This window comes from Notothenia rossii (assembly GCF_949606895.1).
Source record: "Notothenia rossii genome assembly, chromosome: 2".
Lineage (NCBI taxonomy): Eukaryota > Metazoa > Chordata > Actinopteri > Perciformes > Nototheniidae > Notothenia > Notothenia rossii.
In genome coordinates, this window is record NC_136904.1 from 5,128,373 (window position 1) to 5,148,372 (window position 20,000).

The 20,000-nt window shown below is 41.9% G+C and overlaps 1 protein-coding gene across 1 annotated transcript in view; it reads left to right on the forward strand.

Annotated features, from left to right (window-relative positions):
* Positions 1-20,000, forward strand: part of LOC307027956 (uncharacterized protein) — a gene marked incomplete at its 5' end in the record, with an annotated part of 181,547 nt that overhangs the window by 105,876 nt on the left and 55,671 nt on the right. Inside the window, 2 exon segments of the mRNA XM_079662650.1 lie at positions 3,296-3,350; positions 18,304-18,440. Of these exon segments, the coding sequence (XP_079518776.1) occupies positions 3,296-3,350; positions 18,304-18,440 (192 nt within the window).

Here is a 20,000-nt window from a genome sequence, read left to right on the forward strand (position 1 = left end):
GCTCTGGTTTCAGACAGAGGGTGAAAAGAGGTGCTGCAGCACAGGCAGTATGAGACAAATAAAGAACTTTTTGAACATTAGAGCAAGGAGACATGTAGAGACACTACATACTGATATACACCTGAACATCAGCAGGAGAGAACTCTTTAAAGTAGAGACACTACATACTGATATACACCTGAACATCAGCAGGAGAGGACTCTTTAAAGTAGAGACACTACATACTGATACACACCTGAACATCAGCAGGAGAGGACTCTTTAAAGTAGAGACACTACATACTGATATACACCTGAACATCAGCAGGAGAGGACTCTTTAAAGTAGAGACACTACATACTGATACACACCTGAACATCAGCAGGAGAGGACTCTTTAAAGTAGAGACTTTACATACTGATATACACCTGAACATCAGCAGGAGAGGACTCTTTAAAGTAGAGACACTACATACTGATATACACCTGAACATCAGCAGGAGAGGAATCTTTAAAGTAGAGACACTACATACTGATATACACCTGAACATCATTAGGAGAGGACTCTTTAAAGTAGAGGCACTACATACTGATATACACCTGAACATCAGCAGGAGAGGACTCTTTAAAGTAGAGACACTACATACCGATATACACCTGAACATCAGCAGGAGAGGAATCTTTAAAGTAGAGACACTACATACTGATATACACCTGAACATCAGCAGGAGAGGACTCTTTAAAGTAGAGACACTACATACTGATATACACCTGAACATCAGCAGGAGAGGACTCTTTAAAGTAGAGACACTACATACTGATATACACCTGAACATCAGCAGGAGAGGACTCTTTAAAGTAGAGACACTACATACTGATATACACCTGAACATCAGCAGGAGAGGACTCTTTAAAGTAGAGACACTACATACTGATATACACCTGAACATCAGCAGGAGAGAACTCTTTAAAGTAGAGACACTACATACTGATATACACCTGAACATCAGCAGGAGAGGACTCTTTAAAGTAGAGACACTACATACTGATACACACCTGAACATCAGCAGGAGAGGACTCTTTAAAGTAGAGACACTACATACTGATATACACCTGAACATCAGCAGGAGAGGACTCTTTAAAGTAGAGACACTACATACTGATACACACCTGAACATCAGCAGGAGAGGACTCTTTAAAGTAGAGACTTTACATACTGATATACACCTGAACATCAGCAGGAGAGGACTCTTTAAAGTAGAGACACTACATACTGATATACACCTGAACATCAGCAGGAGAGGAATCTTTAAAGTAGAGACACTACATACTGATATACACCTGAACATCATTAGGAGAGGACTCTTTAAAGTAGAGGCACTACATACTGATATACACCTGAACATCAGCAGGAGAGGACTCTTTAAAGTAGAGACACTACATACCGATATACACCTGAACATCAGCAGGAGAGGAATCTTTAAAGTAGAGACACTACATACTGATATACACCTGAACATCAGCAGGAGAGGACTCTTTAAAGTAGAGGCACTACATACTGATATACACCTGAACATCAGCAGGAGAGGACTCTTTAAAGTAGAGACACTACATACTGATATACACCTGAACATCAGCAGGAGAGAACTCTTTAAAGTAGAGACACTACATACTGATATACACCTGAACATCAGCAGGAGAGGACTCTTTAAAGCAGAGACACTACATACTGATATACACCTGAACATCAGCAGGAGAGGACTCTTTAAAGTAGAGACACTACATACTGATATACACCTGAACATCAGCAGGAGAGGACTCTTTAAAGTAGAGACACTACATACTGATATACACCTGAACATCAGCAGGAGAGGACTCTTTAAAGTAGAGACACTACATACTGATATACACCTGAACATCAGCAGGAGAGGACTCTTTAAAGTAGAGACACTACATACTGATATACACCTGAACATCAGCAGGAGAGGACTCTTTAAAGTAGAGACACTACATACTGATATACACCTGAACATCAGCAGGAGAGGACTCTTTAAAGTAGAGACACTACATACTGATATACACCTGAACATCAGCAGGAGAGGACTCTTTAAAGTAGAGACACTACATACTGATATACACCTGAACATCAGCAGGAGAGGACTCTTTAAAGTAGAGACACTACATACTGATATACACCTGAACATCAGCAGGAGAGGACTCTTTAAAGTAGAGACACTACATCCTAATCTCAACCTAAAAGGAACATAATAGGGACCCTTTAAAGTGTCTTGTGTGCTTTTCACCTTAAAAGAAAAACATATCTTCAGGGCTTCTGCTCAAGAGAATCGGCTTAAAAATCAGTTTCTCATCTCGTTTGTGTTTGTAAGTTAATTCTGGTTGTATTAAGGGACACATTGAAAATGAAGGAGCATCATTGTAATCTACAACTCAATTATTTAGTTCATTAAAACACACTGACATTCATTAAAGTCTCTGTTCGCCTCAAATTCAGAGCTGTCAGTCAAATCTGCACAGCTTCAGCCAAACTGTCGAAGCTTTTGTTCTGCCTGCAAAGAGGGGTGTAGCTCTCTCACACACACACACACACACACACACACACACACACACACACACACACACACACACACACACACACACACACACACACACACACACACACACACACACACACACACACACACACACACACACACACACACACACACACATACACACACACACACACACACATACACACATACACACACACACACACATACACATACACATACACATACACATACACATAAACACATACACACACACACACGCACAGCTGTTCTATAGACACTCAGACCACAGAGGAAGCTGAGCCCTAGCGTTGTGTGTTTACAGCCAACTACAGATCTCTGACTGTGTGTGTGTGTGTGTGTGTGTGTGTGTGTGTGTGTGTGTGTGTGTGTGTGTGTGTGTGTGTGTGTGTGTGTGTGTGTGTGTGTGTGTGTGTGTGTGTGTGTGTGTGTGTGTGTGTGTGTGTGTGTGTGTGTGTGTGTGTGTGTGTGTGTGTGTGTGTGTGTGTGTGTGTGTGTGTGTGTGTGTGTGTGTGTGTGTGTGTGTGTGTGTGTGTGTGTGTGTGTGTGTGTCCTCCGGGCGCTCTTAAGTCTGCTGTTTTCTGTCTTTTTTCTTATCATCGCCTCTCACCCTGTGCACGGCACAACACTTCCTAAACGCCACGCTGCTCTGCATCATTATGTCTTCGTTGTGGGTGACGGTCACATGTTGCTGAGGCTGATTCAGTGTCTTCCTGTTTCTCTGTAGATCCACCGAGACAGAGAGCCGTCGTTTCATCAGCCTTGCAACACTCAACTCTCAGGTAAGAGCTTCTCTCAGCCACTAATGATCCATCTCTCCTGCTGGTGTGTGTTCCAGTGGTTTATGTCCTGCATGTTTCTGAGCTGAGACAAATGTAGAAGTGGCTCATTCATGCATGGCCTGTAAGAAGGTGTGTCCGTTTGCCCATGAAGCTCTTTTGTTTGAAGTCAAAGCAAGTCGTTTGAGTCTGAATGAAGTGTGTGTACCAAAAAGGAAAAGTGCTTTCTCATCCTTCGAGCCTCAGTTGTTGGCAACAGCATTTTCTTTTGGGATGTCTACTGTAAAAGCAGCTTAACAGCCTCCGTCTGCTTTTCTCTTTCTACACAAAAGAGGAAATTGAGACCATCAGACATTATGACTTAGTTGCTGTAAAGGTCAAGACTTCCCAAAGAGTGATCCTCTGGCAGTCTTTTGGGTTGTTATGTAATGTCTTTGATTGTTTGGTCAGTTTTCTGGCTCAAGTATTCCATATCTGAGGTTTTGAACAGCTCGTAAACCACGTTGCTTTAAAACAGTGAGTGGTTTCTAATGTTACAAGCAAACACAGAGGCAATAACTGTTATTTTAACTGTCTACTAACAAACATATGTCTATAGCTGATGGTACGGATGCTAAATGTGATCATTAAAAGCACATTTTAGAAAGACTTGGATTGTTTGGTCAGTTTGATTCCAGTTCATTTCAAGTATCCAATATCTGAGGTTTTGAACAGCACATAAACCACGTTGCTTTTAAACAGTGAGTGGTTACTAATGTTAAAAGCAAACACAGAGTAAAGAGTTGATGGTACAGCGTAACGGTGTGTGGTACAGTGGATAGTGCGTTGGTGTTTGGATCAGGGGGTCACAGGTTCAAACCCCACTGCAGTCAGCATGTCGTTGCGTCCCTGAGACACTTCACCCCAAAGTGCTCTTGTGGGGATTGTCCACAGTATTGAGTCGCTTTGGATAAAAGTGTCTAACAAGTAATGTAATGGATGCTAAATGTGATGATTAAAAGCCCATTTAAGAAACACTTATTTACAAGAGCTTACTAAAAGAGAAGTACCGTAATTTTCGGACTATAAGCCGCGCCTTTTTCCCCATTTTTCGACGCTGCGGTTTATATAACGGTGCGGCTAATCTATGGATTTGTACAGCTAACGGCCAGTAGGGGACCTCCTAAATCTATGGATTTTACAGGTTACAGTCCACCACCTTTAACTCTATGGGCTCTATGGCCGGTCCGCGCCCCCCACCTTTAAGTCTATGGGCTCTATGGCCGGTCCGCGCCCCCCACCTTTAAGCGGCGGGCTCCAGCAGGAAAAGCTGGAGGCCGGAAAAGAGTGAGACAGGTAGCGCGCAAAAGTAAAAGTGGAACCGAGAGTGGTACGAGAGACAGAACGAGAGCAAGACAGACAGACATTACGAGAGCGAGACAGTTTGTCCCCGTACCACTGGTTGAAAGCCACTGCTGTAGATCACTGCCGGTACGTGCGCTGGGAGCGCACCGTTTAAGTTTGAAAGTTGAAAAGTGTGTGTGTCTGAAACGCTATGTGATACAGTACAGTTTACACAGCACATGTTCTGTAGCTACTATTGCACTAAATGCTAACACTTGAATACGTTATGCAAATATGCAACTTGTTTGTTGAAATGTTAATAAATGGGAGCTTCCTCAAACAGCCATCTCTTTCCCGACAATCCCCTCTGTGCACGAACCCTTACATATGGTAATGAAACATTAAAACACCTGCGGCTTATAGTCCAGTGCGGCTTATATATGTACACATCATTCAATTTAGCTGCTGCGGCTTATATTCAGGTCATCATTTAATTTGGTTAAAAGAAAATGAAACAACTTCAGAGTGTGAAAGTGATTAAAGGGTGTGAGTGAGGGTTTTGAGCTGCAGTATAAAGAATCCTCTAATGAGAGTTTGTTTGTAACGCTCAAACTAAATATCATTGCGTGGATACAAGCAACAAGTGTTGACGTAATGTTAGGCACTTTTCTGCCAGCTCCACAGTGCTGGGAACAGTTGGTGGTCTTCCAGTTGACCCTTTTTGTGTTTTGGTCGACCTTACAGCGTTTTAGGAAGTGACCCTACAGCTATTTATGTGAGTGGTGTCTCAGAGAGAGGTGCAGTGATGATGTCTTTGACCGACCGGGAAGTTAGCATCTCAAGACCTCCCTCGATAAAAAACAATGGCATTTATCCGTTTGAGTTTGGACTATTGCAGAAACTAAGGTAATATTAATAACAAACTACATCGGGGTCGAATGACTGGGTATCAGCTAAAGGTGAACTTGTGTCAATGTGATGAAGCTCATTTTGACTCTGATTAGCAACCACCGTTTTTATGACTCAGATGTTCCAGACATGGGTTTTTTACTTAACCACAGACCGTATTTCAGGCTTCTAACCTCAAACACTTAAACAAAAGGTATTGATTTGAGACGCGGGAACTGGAAGTGGTGTAATGCAAAGTAATTTCTTGGTTTTAGGACTTGTTACCGCACTGAGCAGCGATGGTAGCTCGAGTTTAAGCTCACCTTACGATCTCATAGTTAAACACTTCAAAACATTACCCTGGCTTTTTTTGTTTTTCTTAAAGCATCTGGTCTTTAACCTGGTGTAAACGTTATAGTGTCAACGTTTTCAGTTATTGTCTTTGTTTCCATTTCGTTTGTGTTTTTAGTGATTAAAATGACTAAAAGCAGTTCAGATACTTCCTTAAGTAACCTCTATGTACTCAGCTCTTCAAGGTACCTTTATCTCAGATCGAACACGGCGTTTATGCGCTTCACAAGATCAACCCAGTGTTTCCCATACATTGATTTATTTGTGGCGGGCCGCAAAAAAAAAAAAAAAAATGTATTATTCTTTTTTTTTTTTTTTAATTCTTTTTTTTTTTTTTGGTGGTGTAATGGATAGTGACGTGGGCTGATGATCGGAAGGTTGCGAGTTCAAATCCTGCCTGGAACACCACTACTAGTGTGCCCTTGAGCAAGGCACTTAGCCCTCGGTTACTCCAGGGAGAATGTCCCTGTAATTGGTCCTTGTAAGTAGCTTTGGAATAAGGCGTGTGCTAACTGCCTGAATTGTAAATTATATTTTTGGGAGAAGAAACCCCTCAACTCCGGTGTGTTTCACTCATTAACAACGAAAACGTTGGGTGGCGGGAGGGGGGGGGGGGGGGCTGGGTGCGGTGCCCCCACAAATAGAATCAAATTCTGTGGGAAACACTTGTGTTTTTCTATCCTCTTTTATTTGTCAAGTTTTGTTGCCCCTCCCCTTCTGCAAAGTAGCCAAAATGGCGACAATTGGCATTTCGTTTTGTCCGTTTTCAGTCATTAACCAATAGAAATGTAAAGTGTGAGCTCACTGTGGAGCTATGTGTAAGCATTTAGGTGATTAACAAAGGAGTTAGGCTTTTCTCTTGAGGGTACGAATGTTTTTATTCTACTTCCTGGCAATCAATCCAAAAGCTGTTGAGATATTTCCATCTAAATGAGAGAGGTGGACCGATCGACCGAGAGTCACGCTGCCAGCTTTCTAAAAAGCACACCAGCTCATTGCAGTGAACAGAAGATGGTTGCAGCTGTAGGGATGTTTCTCTCAGTGTACGGGCACTGACTGTGGAATACCTCTCTATTAAGGGAGGAACAGAAACAAGACTCCGCCCCCTCTTTAAAATGAGTGAGTCTGTGGGGAGACCGCTGTCAATCAAACTCCAGCGACAGATCGATGCTGTCTTTTATCGGCGGGGGAAGACAGATGAAACACCAGTCCGTCTGATAGAGATGACCAATGGATGAGGCTGAAGTGAAACAGAGGAACAAAGCAGGGTCAAAGTATCTTAAAAGCTTCACGTGGGAGAGGAGGGATTTCCTCTGCTCCAGCTGGGAGGAGCTGACATCACTTCCTTCTTGGTGGAAATCTCTACCTCTTCCTCTCTTTCGGCAGGAAACAGGTTGACTGTCTTTGTCGTAAAGTGGCCAAATGTACTCTGAATACCCAGAGGTTGTACCCATAACGTTCAAAAACAACATATGTTGTAAATAAATTATTATTTCAATTTAAACCAACACATCAAAATACAGCTTATGACCAGTCCAATCTTTATTAGTGCTCTATGATGTCGTTATTAGTTATAGTCTGTGCAAATAAATGACAACCAAACATATCAAACATTAATATTGTCTTCTCCAAAGAGATAAGAAACTCCGCTGTACTCTGCACCGATATGTAACGCCCTGTTTTTAGAAAAAAATATAAGAAGAGACATTTTCTAAGAAAGTTTCCCTCACTCATTTATTCTTGTGTTTTGATCTTTAGAAGATCTGGGACATTCAAAATGCTCCAGCGTTTGAAATGCAATCGTTCCTCACCAAAGAAGCAATACATAGTTTGACTCAGAAACACAGAGGGGCCATCTTTAACACATGAATAAGGACCGAGAGCTGTGGGTCGATTGTTTCGGTGAAAACAAAGAAATCAAACTGCAGCTGAGGCTCCAGAAAGCGACTCTAATCATCCAGAGTCCGGGGAACGTTGTTTTGTTCATTAATCGGCGATAAACCAATATCCAAAATATACAACAAGTGTTTCACCAGTGCTTTCCCTGGTAACAAAAAACATAGTGCTGGTGCCCAACGCTGACTTTAAAAAACAGCATACAAAAATACTTTAATTAACTTAAATAATACTAAATGTACTATTAACAAACACAGCAAGAGAATAAATGTTAAACTATTAAATAATAGACATTATGTGTACTGTATATCTCCATCAGTATATAATGTGCAAATGTTGGCTGTACGGGCTTCAAAATCACCCAGTGCCCAACGCTGCCTTTAAAATAAAGCATAACAAATGACTTTAATTCACTAAAATAATAATAAATGTACTATAAACAAAAACAGCAAGTAATATACGTTAATGTATAACTCAGTATATTGTGCAAATATTGGCTGTACAAAGCACTGACAAGCAGAAAAGACAACAGAGAGGGGCCATTTGATCAAAATCACAACATGGACCAGTGCTTCTTTCATTACATGACACTTGTTAGACCAGTGGTTCTCAAAGTGGGGGCCGCAGAGGGATGACAGGGGGGGCGCAAGAGACCAGGAGGAAAAATGGTTATTAAAAAAAAAAAAAAAAAATCATAATTTGAAAGATTATTGATTCGAAAATAATATGATAACAGTATGATGACAGTACTATTACGTCTGGGTCTCTGTGTTTCATTAAAACTCGGCTCTGTGTGTGTGTGTGGAACGAGCCATTTTGTGTGTGTGCGCGAGCGAGAGAGAGAGAGAGCGCAGCGGTACCGGAGATTGTTGTTGTTAGCTTCTGGTGCTAGCGAGCTACGCTAACGGATATAAGGAGTTTTTTCAACAACAAAGTGGAGGAGAGTCCTCTCCTGTCAGACTGAGAGACTCAGTGAGCTAAAGGACTCTCTCAGTGTTCTCTCAGTGGGTCTCAAATCTTTTGGTCACCATTAATGTAAACAATTATTTCCGAGGCACACGTTTATATGATCATTATAGTTATAAAAAAATAAGAAAATAAATGAAAAACAGGTTTGAAATACTATGACAGTAAAAAAAAAAAAACGTTTAAAAGGGTGATTTGTAAAATATCCATAAAGAAAAATTAAATCTGTTTACAGTTCTGTTTCATATGGGTGTTGAGAGATGTAGCCATAGATCTCTTCATTTTGCTCTCAAAGTGCACCAGACTGATGCTTTTAACTTCAATATTTAAAAACAAATCTTCCCAGGGAAGCTTAACCCCGGACCCCCCTATGTGAGGTCCACACACCACCTATAAAAATAGCACTTTACCCCTGCTTACACCTATATGCCGTGAGCTGATTATCGAGCATTCATTGTATTCGTCACACTGTGTATTTGCATGGGGAGTGTTGCAGTAGAACATTCCACTGTAGCGACGGTACATTAGTGGGAAACCCTAAATGTTTGAGCAGCCTCTATGAAACATCAAGCTACCCCACAGCAGCCCCAAAATAAATCTCTGTTGCCGCCACTGAGCCTGACTATTTGTGTTGGGGGGCCCAACTTTTTTTTTCCTCCAATGGGGGGGCCTGACAGAAAAGGTTTGAGAACCACTGTGTTAGATGCTTTTATCCAAAGCAACTTCCATACTCAATACTGTGGACAATCCCCGCAGGAGCAATTTGGGGTGAAGTGTCTCAGGGACACAACGACGTGCTGACTGCAGGGGGGTTTGAACCTGTGACCCCCTAATCCCAACACCAACACACAACCCACTGCGCCACACGCCTTTCATTAGATTACACTTTCTCATCAGAAAACACATCGCAATAACAATTTCAGTCAATGAGTAACCGTGCAGCTCAAAGTAATGCACAGAGAAGGCTTTGTATTGTCTTTGGTGTAAAGTGGAATATAATATATCTGCTTTCTGTGTTTTTTGGAGGTCACAGTGAGCGGGTGTTTCACTGTTTGTCGTCCCCCTGTAGAGAGTTATGGTGCTGCTCTAAAGTGCTGTTTGTAAAGCTGCATGATACCTCATTTATTTAGGGTGAAGTCCTCATTCATACCGGAGGAGACACGCTGGGTGTGCCTCTGATTTCAGGTCAGAAATGATACGGTGATTAAGAAGTGTGTTTTCTACAACCGGCGTGTGGAAGACAGCAGATTTTTTATTTGATATTTTAGGGGAAAATAGCTTTATTTCAGCAGCTTTTGGACAAATAAGTAGCAACAAAAAAAACATTTTATTATAGTTGTGAATTTGGGTTATGATTAAATATACTTTATTGATCCTTTTGGTGGATTTTTAGCATAAACATATGATGAAATTAAATATAAGGAATTAAAGAAACAAGAAATATATGCAATAAACAATATGAAAACATAGAAAATAAAAAAGAGTAGACTATAATAGATATGTTTAATCAAATAAATACTATACACATCAATTATCTAGGTCAGCAAAGTAGGCAGGTCAACATTTTAATTTCAATTTAAGGATGTCGTGTGTGGATCCATGATAAACCTCAAATGTAACCGAAAAACAACAACATCCAACCACTGAGGACTGTACACCTGTTCTCTGTCTGTCTGTCTGTCTGTCTGTCTGTCTGTGTGTGTGTGTGTGTGTGTGTGTGTGTGTGTGTGTGTGTGTGTGTGTGTGTGTGTGTGTGTGTGTGTGTGTGTGTGTGTGTGTGTGTGTGTGTGTGTGTGTGTGTGTGTGTGTGTGTGTGTGTGTGTGTGTGTGTGTGTGTGTGTGTGTGTGTGTGTGTGTGTGTGTGTGTGTGTGTGTGTGTGTGTGTGTGTGTGTGTGTGTGTGTGTGTGTGTGTGTGTGTGTGAAACAGATGAAGACAGCTGTCAAAGCTCACAGTCCCCTGCTAGTTTTAGTAGACATGTGTGAGGGGGTGGAGTCCCACCAAAAATCTCCCAGAATACACTCCTTCTGTCACCCCCATTTACCACCCCCCCATACACACACACACACACACACACACACACACACACACACACCCTCACACACACCCTTCTCATTGACTTTGTGGGATTCTCCTGGGCTTGTGACTTTAAAAATATAAGGAACAAAGCGTGCAACTTCCAGGACTCAGTGAAGGTTGAGCTCTGCGACACTAAGGTCTAAGGTCAGTGTAGTTTATTGTTTGGACTGTTTTAAAAGTCAATTTTTTAAAATTCCCTCCAAATGAAATCACCCTCTTTGAGGCTGTTTGCACTTCTACTGTTCGGGGATTGGTTCTGTCATTATTTGGCGTGTAGAAATGTAACCACTGAAATGTATTTCTGGAAGAAGCCCTTTTTGGTAGTTTTCCCTTTCCTGTAGTGTGTTAGGTTTTTAGTTCATGTAAATGGCCTGCAAGGGCTAACATCCCTGTGTTCCCTACCCCCTACCTGAAAGCCTCCATTGGACTCCTTTGTTTACTTCCTGAACATAGTGACATCACTACATTAGCGCTTCTATTGGCTAGTGCTCCAACACATTGTACGTGATAAGCTAATACTGATATACACCTGAACATCAGCAGGAGAGGACTCTTTAAAGTAGAGACACTACATACTGATATACACCTGAACATCAGCAGGAGAGGACTCTTTAAAGTAGAGACACTACATACTGATATACACCTGAACATCAGCAGGAGAGGACTCTTTAAAGTAGAGACACTACATACTGATATACACCTGAACATCAGCAGGAGAGGACTCTTTAAAGTAGAGACACTACATACTGATATACACCTGAACATCAGCAGGAGAGAACTCTTTAAAGTAGAGACACTACATACTGATATACACCTGAACCTCAGCAGGAGAGGACTCTTTAAAGTAGAGACACTACGTACTGATATACACCTGAACATCAGCAGGAGAGGACTCTTTAAAATAGAGACACTACATACTGATATACACCTGAACATCAGCAGGAGAGGACTCTTTAAAGTAAAGCTTTTGAAGACTTGAATAAGAATGAATCAGCAGAACATGTCCTCTTTAATAAGACTTAATCCGCTGACACCATTGATTACAAACATCTGAATTGCGTATCAGCCAGTTTTTCACTTATTAGACATCTTTCGTATTTTATTGCCCCAGATCTGAGTAACACTTTAAAAAACTTCAATCAAATGACGGCTGATTGCTCTCATCCTCCCGGGCTAGGAGTGTGTTAATGGAGGAAATCAACTGCTTAATTTCTGTTTAAACACATGTTGATTTGACTGCAGCAGATGCCATGCTTGAGAGCTGCTGATAGGGCTGGGAAATAATGCTTCTTGATTGTTTATCTTTTTTCAATGGAATAATATCGTGATGGAATCATTTATTTGGATGTCAAAATCAGGTCGTAAGAAGTTACTCAAACTTCTAAGAAAAGTCTGATGTGAAATATGTAGAAGTAAAACCTTTTGAAATGTGTGGTTTCCTTTACATCATTCCTCAAGTGATTGCTCATGTCCCTGACGTGATGCAAACCCCCTTTGCTGTCATGCACGTTCAGCAGAAATCAGCTGCAGGAAGTCGGTCCTCCTCGTTTGTTATTACAGTGAAACAGACTTCTGCTAAATGAGGGTTTCTGTCATTGACCCCTCCCAACAACCCCCCCCCCCCCCCCCCCCTCTCCTCAGGAGCAGCTGATCGCTCTTGATTGGTTGCATTTGTTTCGTGCAAACATTCACCATCTGCGGGCAAACCTTTTAAACTGTGCATCTCAGCACAAAACACCACATCGGGGGGGGTTTCTAGAAAGATATAGTTTGAGTTAATTCTGTGGCTGTGATCTCAATCTCAATCTTTATTTATTTATAAAGCACATTTAAAACAACATCAGTTGACCAAAGTTCTGTACAGGTAATAAATACAATATAGAAAAACACAATGGGGGTAAAATAACAAAACAATGATTAAAAACATGACAAAAAGCAGAATAAAAATATACAAACACATACAAATGTCAAAATGTTATGTTGAACTAGTACAAGGCGCTGTTTACACAAGAACGAAACGGGTTGTATCTGCTACTTATCTCTCGCGTATAGCCCGTTCGTTCACATGAGGCCGTAACGGAACAAACTCAGTGTGTACGCCCTGTACGATCATTTCCTGATAACGATGATGCCATAGCCCCGCCTCTCCCCACCTCTGCTGCTCACTGCTGTAGCATGGTCAGTAGCTTCTGTCAGTAGCTACTGACCATGCTACAGATGTTAGTGCAAAATCTACAGCTCCTCTACCACAACCATCAGCAACAAGTGGACATGGAGAACTACATGAACTACATGTTGCTAAATCCAACGCGGGGCATAAACACAAGGGCAACCATGGCAACCATGCTCGGGGGTCTTCTTCGCTGCTTTTGGTGTATTTTGTGGCGGAAGTTACTACGCCAGTTACAGGCCCGGCATATGTACTACAGCGTTTCCAGTGGTCTCGTGTGAACAGACACGCATTAAATGAGCCGAATGCGTGTGTGAACGGAATACTTTTTTGAAAACGAATTCGGTACGTAAACGCAAACGTTCTCGTGTAAATGGGGTCTTAAAAGCCAGTGCAAAGAGGTGAGTTTTTAGCTGAGATTTAGGCTGGAGCCACACGAGGACGATAACGCAAACGGACCGCAATCGATATCAAAAAAGTCTTCCGTCCACTAGGGCTGTCCCGAATACCATTTTTCGGGCTCCGGATATTCGGTAATAATCAGCAGCGAATATTCGAATATTCGGTGCGGAGAGATTTGTATTTTTTTTTTATGAACATCTTTTTCAAAAAAATATTTTTTCAAAAACATATTTTTTTGAAAAAAGGTTTCATAACACGCTCCGAATCCGAGACACCTGACAACACGCTGTTAAGCAGAAGTGCAGAAAGAGCATACTATTACGATTTATATTTATTTATTGTCTCAGTACTCGCAAACATTAAAACTAAATGTGTCCTCTGTAGGGTAACTGATGTTGATGGCTGGGAGGCGTGGGGATGCACCTATGGGCACAAGTTATTATTAGGCTGAGCTACTCAACTTTATGCCATTGCCTTAGCCCCAGATGTTCCCACATTACTCCTATTATTTTCACTATTCGGATAAAATTAAAAAACGAATATAAAAAAACAATTTGGTTGCTCGCTTGCAACTATTTTCCAAGCAAAGTAAGTGCAAGTTTTTATCATGTGTAACGTTACTGTTTAAACGGCGGATAAATCAGCTTCACCATGGCAACTTGACAACAGCTAATTAAATCTAGGCTGCTACTCACAGCATCCAGGTGACTTTTCAGAGTTGTTGTGCCACCGTGGTAGGCCAGTTTCTTATCGCATATTTGGCAAATATTCTTCTTACCGTCGTCCAATTTAAAATGGTCCCACACAGCTGAAGTCTTCGACATTTTGTGGGTGAAGCGAGGTGAAGCGTGCCGTTTGCGTTCGTGACTGTGAGTGAACGCGATGTCAGGAGCACAGGTGCAATTCAAAAGTATAAATATAGTATAAGAATATGGCAATTTGCCTTTATTAATAGCATACAGTTAGAAATAAATATATATATTTTTTAATAAAATAAATAAATAAAGAATATCCGAATAATGAAATTGAAACCCGAATAGTTGGCCAACGAACGAATAGTCGAATATTCGGGTACAGCCCTACCGTCCACACGCAACAGGCACCAGAAACAAATATTTATTTTATTTTATATTTAGTTTTGCACACTCTTTTTTAACTTGAATATGATTATATAAATGTATTATAATTCATTCAAATATTTGTATTGTCTTAGTTTTTTTTAAGAAAACATTGAATTTGTTATATTTGTCACCCAGCCTTATTTCCCCCGGGATAAACACACTATTCTGAATCTGATATTCAGTCACATTATTTATTATATATATTATAAGTTCCCACATGCTCACAATGGGAACTTCCTCTTGCTTCTAGGAGCCCAGGGAAAATGTTCCAGAGGGATGAAGAATAACTTCCGCTTTCCCGTCAGAAATAGACACCAGAAATGATGCGAAATCACAAACTGAGAGCATGATCTCACCAGCTGTTCTGGGCTGAAGCAATCCGTCTATTATCCGTCTGTGGCTGCGTGCAATCTTCCTCTTTTAGTTAGCCCGGGGATATTATCTGAACATGTCCTTACATGCACAAAGGACACGCCACAATGATGTATAGTGTGCAGACTTTAGTTGTTATTCAACGAAGGGGCTTGAAAAAACATCTTAAATAGAGTTTCAATCCCAAAATGGCTCATGGTGGGTTGCTGTTTAATTCCTAGAAGTAGAGAAGTGGGATCTTAAGGTTTACCGTGAGAGCCATGTTGTTTCTGTGGGAGATCATTGATGTGGCACATCGTTGGCTGTGTTTCTGGTGGGGAAGTGGTGACTTTAGCTTCTATACCACTGGAGAAACACACCCTCTAACACCCACCGACATCTGGCTTTTGTCTTTACTTGGAAAGGTTGCAGTTGGCATTCATTCCCGGGACAAATAACCTCATGATATTCATTAGCTTCAGCTCCGATTGACAGTGATGGAAACATGGCACGAGAGAGGGGACATTGTCACGTATTTTTTGAAGTTAAAATATACTTGAAGTACCTAATGTTGAATTCTTTTGACACAATTAACACTTGTAGTTTCATGTCTTGTTACATAAGAATAGGCCATATTTTTTATGTGTTATTATGGGAGAATTACTATTATTGTGGTACTGCTGCCTTATTAGGCCCATATACAGCATATTAAGACCACATCTCATGCACAACAACTTCCTTACTTACAATAAATCAACACTAATGAGAGGGTTATTAAGCTAAAAACTCTCAACTAATGGCTTATTACTTGTAGAATAAGATCATGTAGAATAAGGCATTAATACGTGTTTATAATGACTAATAAAGAGCCAATATACTGCTAATATGCATGTTAATGAACAACTAGTTGGTGGTGAATATATATATTAATATAAAGTGCTACCGAAATGTCTTGTGAGATTTGGACAAAACATATGAGTGAGCTCTCCCCAAAACGTCCATTGACAGAAACAGTAATTTTACATCTCTGATCAAAAATCATTATTCAATATCGATTGATCAAAAACATCTTTGTTTTGGTTTGAGAGACTGAACTAGAATTGTTTTGATTGTTTCTGTGGAGTTTGATAATGATTATGATATGCAAAGTAAAACCACTTGTTCTGTTAATGGAGTCTGGTGCCTTTGAGGAGAGTAGACCAAGGTCCCAGGAAGTGCCCAACATTCGTTGTGTCCAAACGGCGGTACGGCAACTTCCGTATCAGTCCGTGACGTCACCCGGGCCAAAACAGCTTTTTCCCATTGACTAACATGGAGAAAGAGACGTCTCTAAATCGGTGGATAATTTTTTTTTAACTAAATAAACTACCCAGTATGAAGTATTTTATAGCCATGATTAGAATGTTTCGGTCCTTAAAGTTGTAAAATGCACTAAAAGCCGAATCTGGATTTATTTTCTCTCTCCATTCATTCTACTGAGCCGAGAGTGGGAGCTTGGGGGGCGGGGCTTAAGGGGCGCATGCTCTGTGAGTGCACATACTGGGTGTTTCTCAATGTCGAGCATGCTTGCTTGGTAGCACATGTCTTCCGAGTGACTTGCTTCAGAAGCGAGGCAAGAATCCTTCCTGGCATTCGGAAAACAAAGAGTGGAACAGGTGAGCAAGTGTGCAAGTGTGCGTCATATGAGAGGCCCCGCCTTACATTTTCCGCCACAGATTTGGGGAAATTGGTCCGTGCGCAAAGCATTGTGGGGATTTTAAGACCGTGGAGTCTACACATGTGCAGCCTCGAAATGTCTCCAAACGAAGTACGCCGGCCTCGGTAGAATTCCAAGTATGCTGGAGATTGGAACAGTACTTCGGCGGCACTCGATGACGTAGCATGCTTGAAATAGTGGCTCTGGAGCATCCTTCCTCGACATTGAGAAATACCCACAGGTTCTTCTGCTCTGACAGCTAGGCATGATGAATAATCTGCGACGTTTCGCTCTCTCAAAAGTTGGGCCATTTTGCCTTCATGAGCCAATGAGCAGCTCTCATAGGAAAGAACGAGACCCCGCCTCCCACGCTGTATCCAGTTCTTATTATACATCCATGGAGTAGACTTGTATGTTTTGTCCAAATCTCACAAGAAATGTTGAATGATATATTCATAATGCATCTTTAGAAAAACTGAAAATGTGCAAAATGTCCCTTCCTCGTCTCACAGCTTCACAGCGGGCTTTAATCTGTCTCTAACTCCTGATCACACAACATTTAACTGTAGAGGAAATGACTTCTAGCTCCTACTAAACACTAAACACTGACTGATGTGGGGTCTGTTTGCAGAACATTAAGAGCATTGTTAGTGTGGTTCTCTCAGAGTGAGAGTCCATCTTCACTTCTGCTCTCAGAGTCTCCAAACAAACAAACAAACAGTTGTTGTCCTTCACGGTTCAGCTTCAGTCAGGACAGTCGGCCATTGATCCTCCTTCTCTTTCACACCTTCTCAAATTCCCAGAAGTCTTTTCACTGATGTCCAACAGAGCTGCCTGTGTGTGAGAGGAGGCAAAGAAAACATGTTATTACAGAAAGACGGGAGCTGTCTGTCTGAGAAGATGTGAAGTTAGACTGAGGCTAGAAATACTCACATCCTCTAAGTCTAAAAGTGCTCCATTGCAAAAGCTTCAGTAAAAGTACAGAAGTGCTCTTCTTAGCTCAAACATTTCTATCACTTTCTATCATTTTCCTCCCATTTTTCTCACGTTTTCTCCCATTTTGGTCACGTTTTTCACTTAATTGTTTCTGTAGTGGCAACCAAGGTTTCCTTTTGCCACTATAGAGCGGGGTTGACGACACGCGATCCAAAGCAATAAGCAGCCGAAGGTTTCAAGTCAAAACATTTAATTTATTAACAAAGAAGTATTGACTTAAATAGTCTCAAAATAACAAATCTAAATCAATATTTCGGCGATATGCTTTCCTATAAAAACTATACTTTGAAACACTAATCTCTGTTTACAATTTGCCTTCGAAAAACTGTTCCGCTCCCCGTCTCATCAGGTCTCAGAGCACCGCGGCTGTCCTCAATTACCTCACTTAAATAAACACCGGAAGGTACACGGAAACAGATCATATTTACGATTTAAAATTAACAATAATTTCATCAAAAGATATTCACCATGGCAACATAAATCATTTTCCATCATGAATTAATTTATCAAATTATGATCTAAATAATAACTTTGAGTTCATTGTGGCTCTAACAGTCTACTTCTGCTGTTTCTCTGCTAACACCTTGTTGCTGTTGTTGTTGTTGTTGTTGTTGTTGTTGTTGTTGTGTGTTTATCTGCTAACACCATGTTGTTGTTGTTGTTGTTGTTGTTGTTGTGTGTTTATCTGCTAACACCATGTTGTTGTTGTGTGTTCCAGGTTCCTCCCAGCCCTCAGAGTTCCCCAGTCTGCCCAGTAGAACCAGCAGCTTTCCCTCCAGCGCTCTCAGAGACTCGGGCAGCGACATCGAGAGCCTCCTGAGCGCGGAGCCAGGATACGACAGCGTCTTCATAAAGGTGAGAGCGTGTCCTCTTCCATCCTGTGGCTCAGAGGGAAAGCTTCACCTCCGGAAAAAAACTACAATCATGATTGAAAGTTATTTTATTTTAAATAGTGGAAGAAATTCCTGAATTTGTATCTCCGGATCACCTGGATTATTATTTATTTCATAATGTTACTGTCCAATCCTGAGTCTCACTTTAATTACCCCCTCACCTCACCTCCTCTTTCCTCACCTCACCTCACCTCACCTCACCTCCTCTTTCCTCACCTCACCTCCTCTTTCCTCACCTCACCTCACCTCCTCTTTCCTCACCTCACGTCCTCTTTCCTCACCTCACCTCACCTCCTCTTTCCTCACCTCACCTCCTCTTTCCTCACCTCACCTCACCTCCTCTTTCCTCACCTCACCTCCTCTTTCCTCACCTCACCTCACCTCCTCTTTCCTCACCTCACCTCACCTCACCTCCTCTTTCCTCACCTCACCTCACCTCCTCTTTCCTCACCTCACCTCCTCTTTCCTCACCTCACCTCACCTCACCTCACCTCACCTCCTCTTTCCTCACCTCACCTCCTCTTTCCTCACCTCACCTCACCTCCTCTTTCCTCACCTCACCTCCTCTTTCCTCACCTCACCTCCTCTTTCCTTACCTCACCTCACCTCCTCTTTCCTCACCTCGCCTCACCTCACCTCACCTCCTCTTTCCTCACCTCACCTCACCTCCTCTTTCCTCACCTCACCTCACCTCACCTCACCTCCTCTTTCCTCACCTCACCTCACCTCCTCTTTCCTCACCTCACCTCACCTCACCTCCTCTTTCCTCACCTCACCTCACCTCCTCTTTCCTCACCTCACCTCACCTCACCTCACCTCCTCTTTCCTCACCTCACCTCACCTCCTCTTTCCTCACCTCACCTCCTCTTTCCTCACCTCACGTCACCTCCTCTTTCCTCACCTCACCTCACCTCCTCTTTCCTCACCTCACCTCACCTCACCTCCTCTTTCCTCACCTCACCTCCTCTGTCCTCACCTCACTTCACCTCACCTCCTCTTTCCTCACCTCACCTCACCTCCTCTTTCCTCAACTCACCTCACCTCCTCTTTCCTCACCTCACCTCCTCTTTCCTCACCTCACCTCACCTCCTCTTTCCTCACCTCACCTCCTCTTTCCTCACCTCACCTCACCTCACCTCACCTCCTCTTTCCTCACCTCACCTCCTCTTTCCTCACCTCACCTCCTCTTTCCTCACCTCACCTCACCTCCTCTTTCCTCACCTCACCTCACCTCCTCTTACCTCACCTCACCTCACCTCACCTTCATTTACCAAATCTCACATCTCCTTACCTTTGATCTTCAAAAGTCATCAAACCCGTTTTTTGGCCAAAACCTCAATAATGAATATGCTAATTATGACAATTTCCCCAAAATGTTTAATAGCATAAAATTACATTTCATTTAGCTCACACTTTTATCGAAAGCAACTTACAATAAGTGCATTCAACCAAAAAGATACCAACTCAGAACAGCAAGAATCCTGCAGGATTAAAATAAGGCATCTAACCATCGTAAGGATCG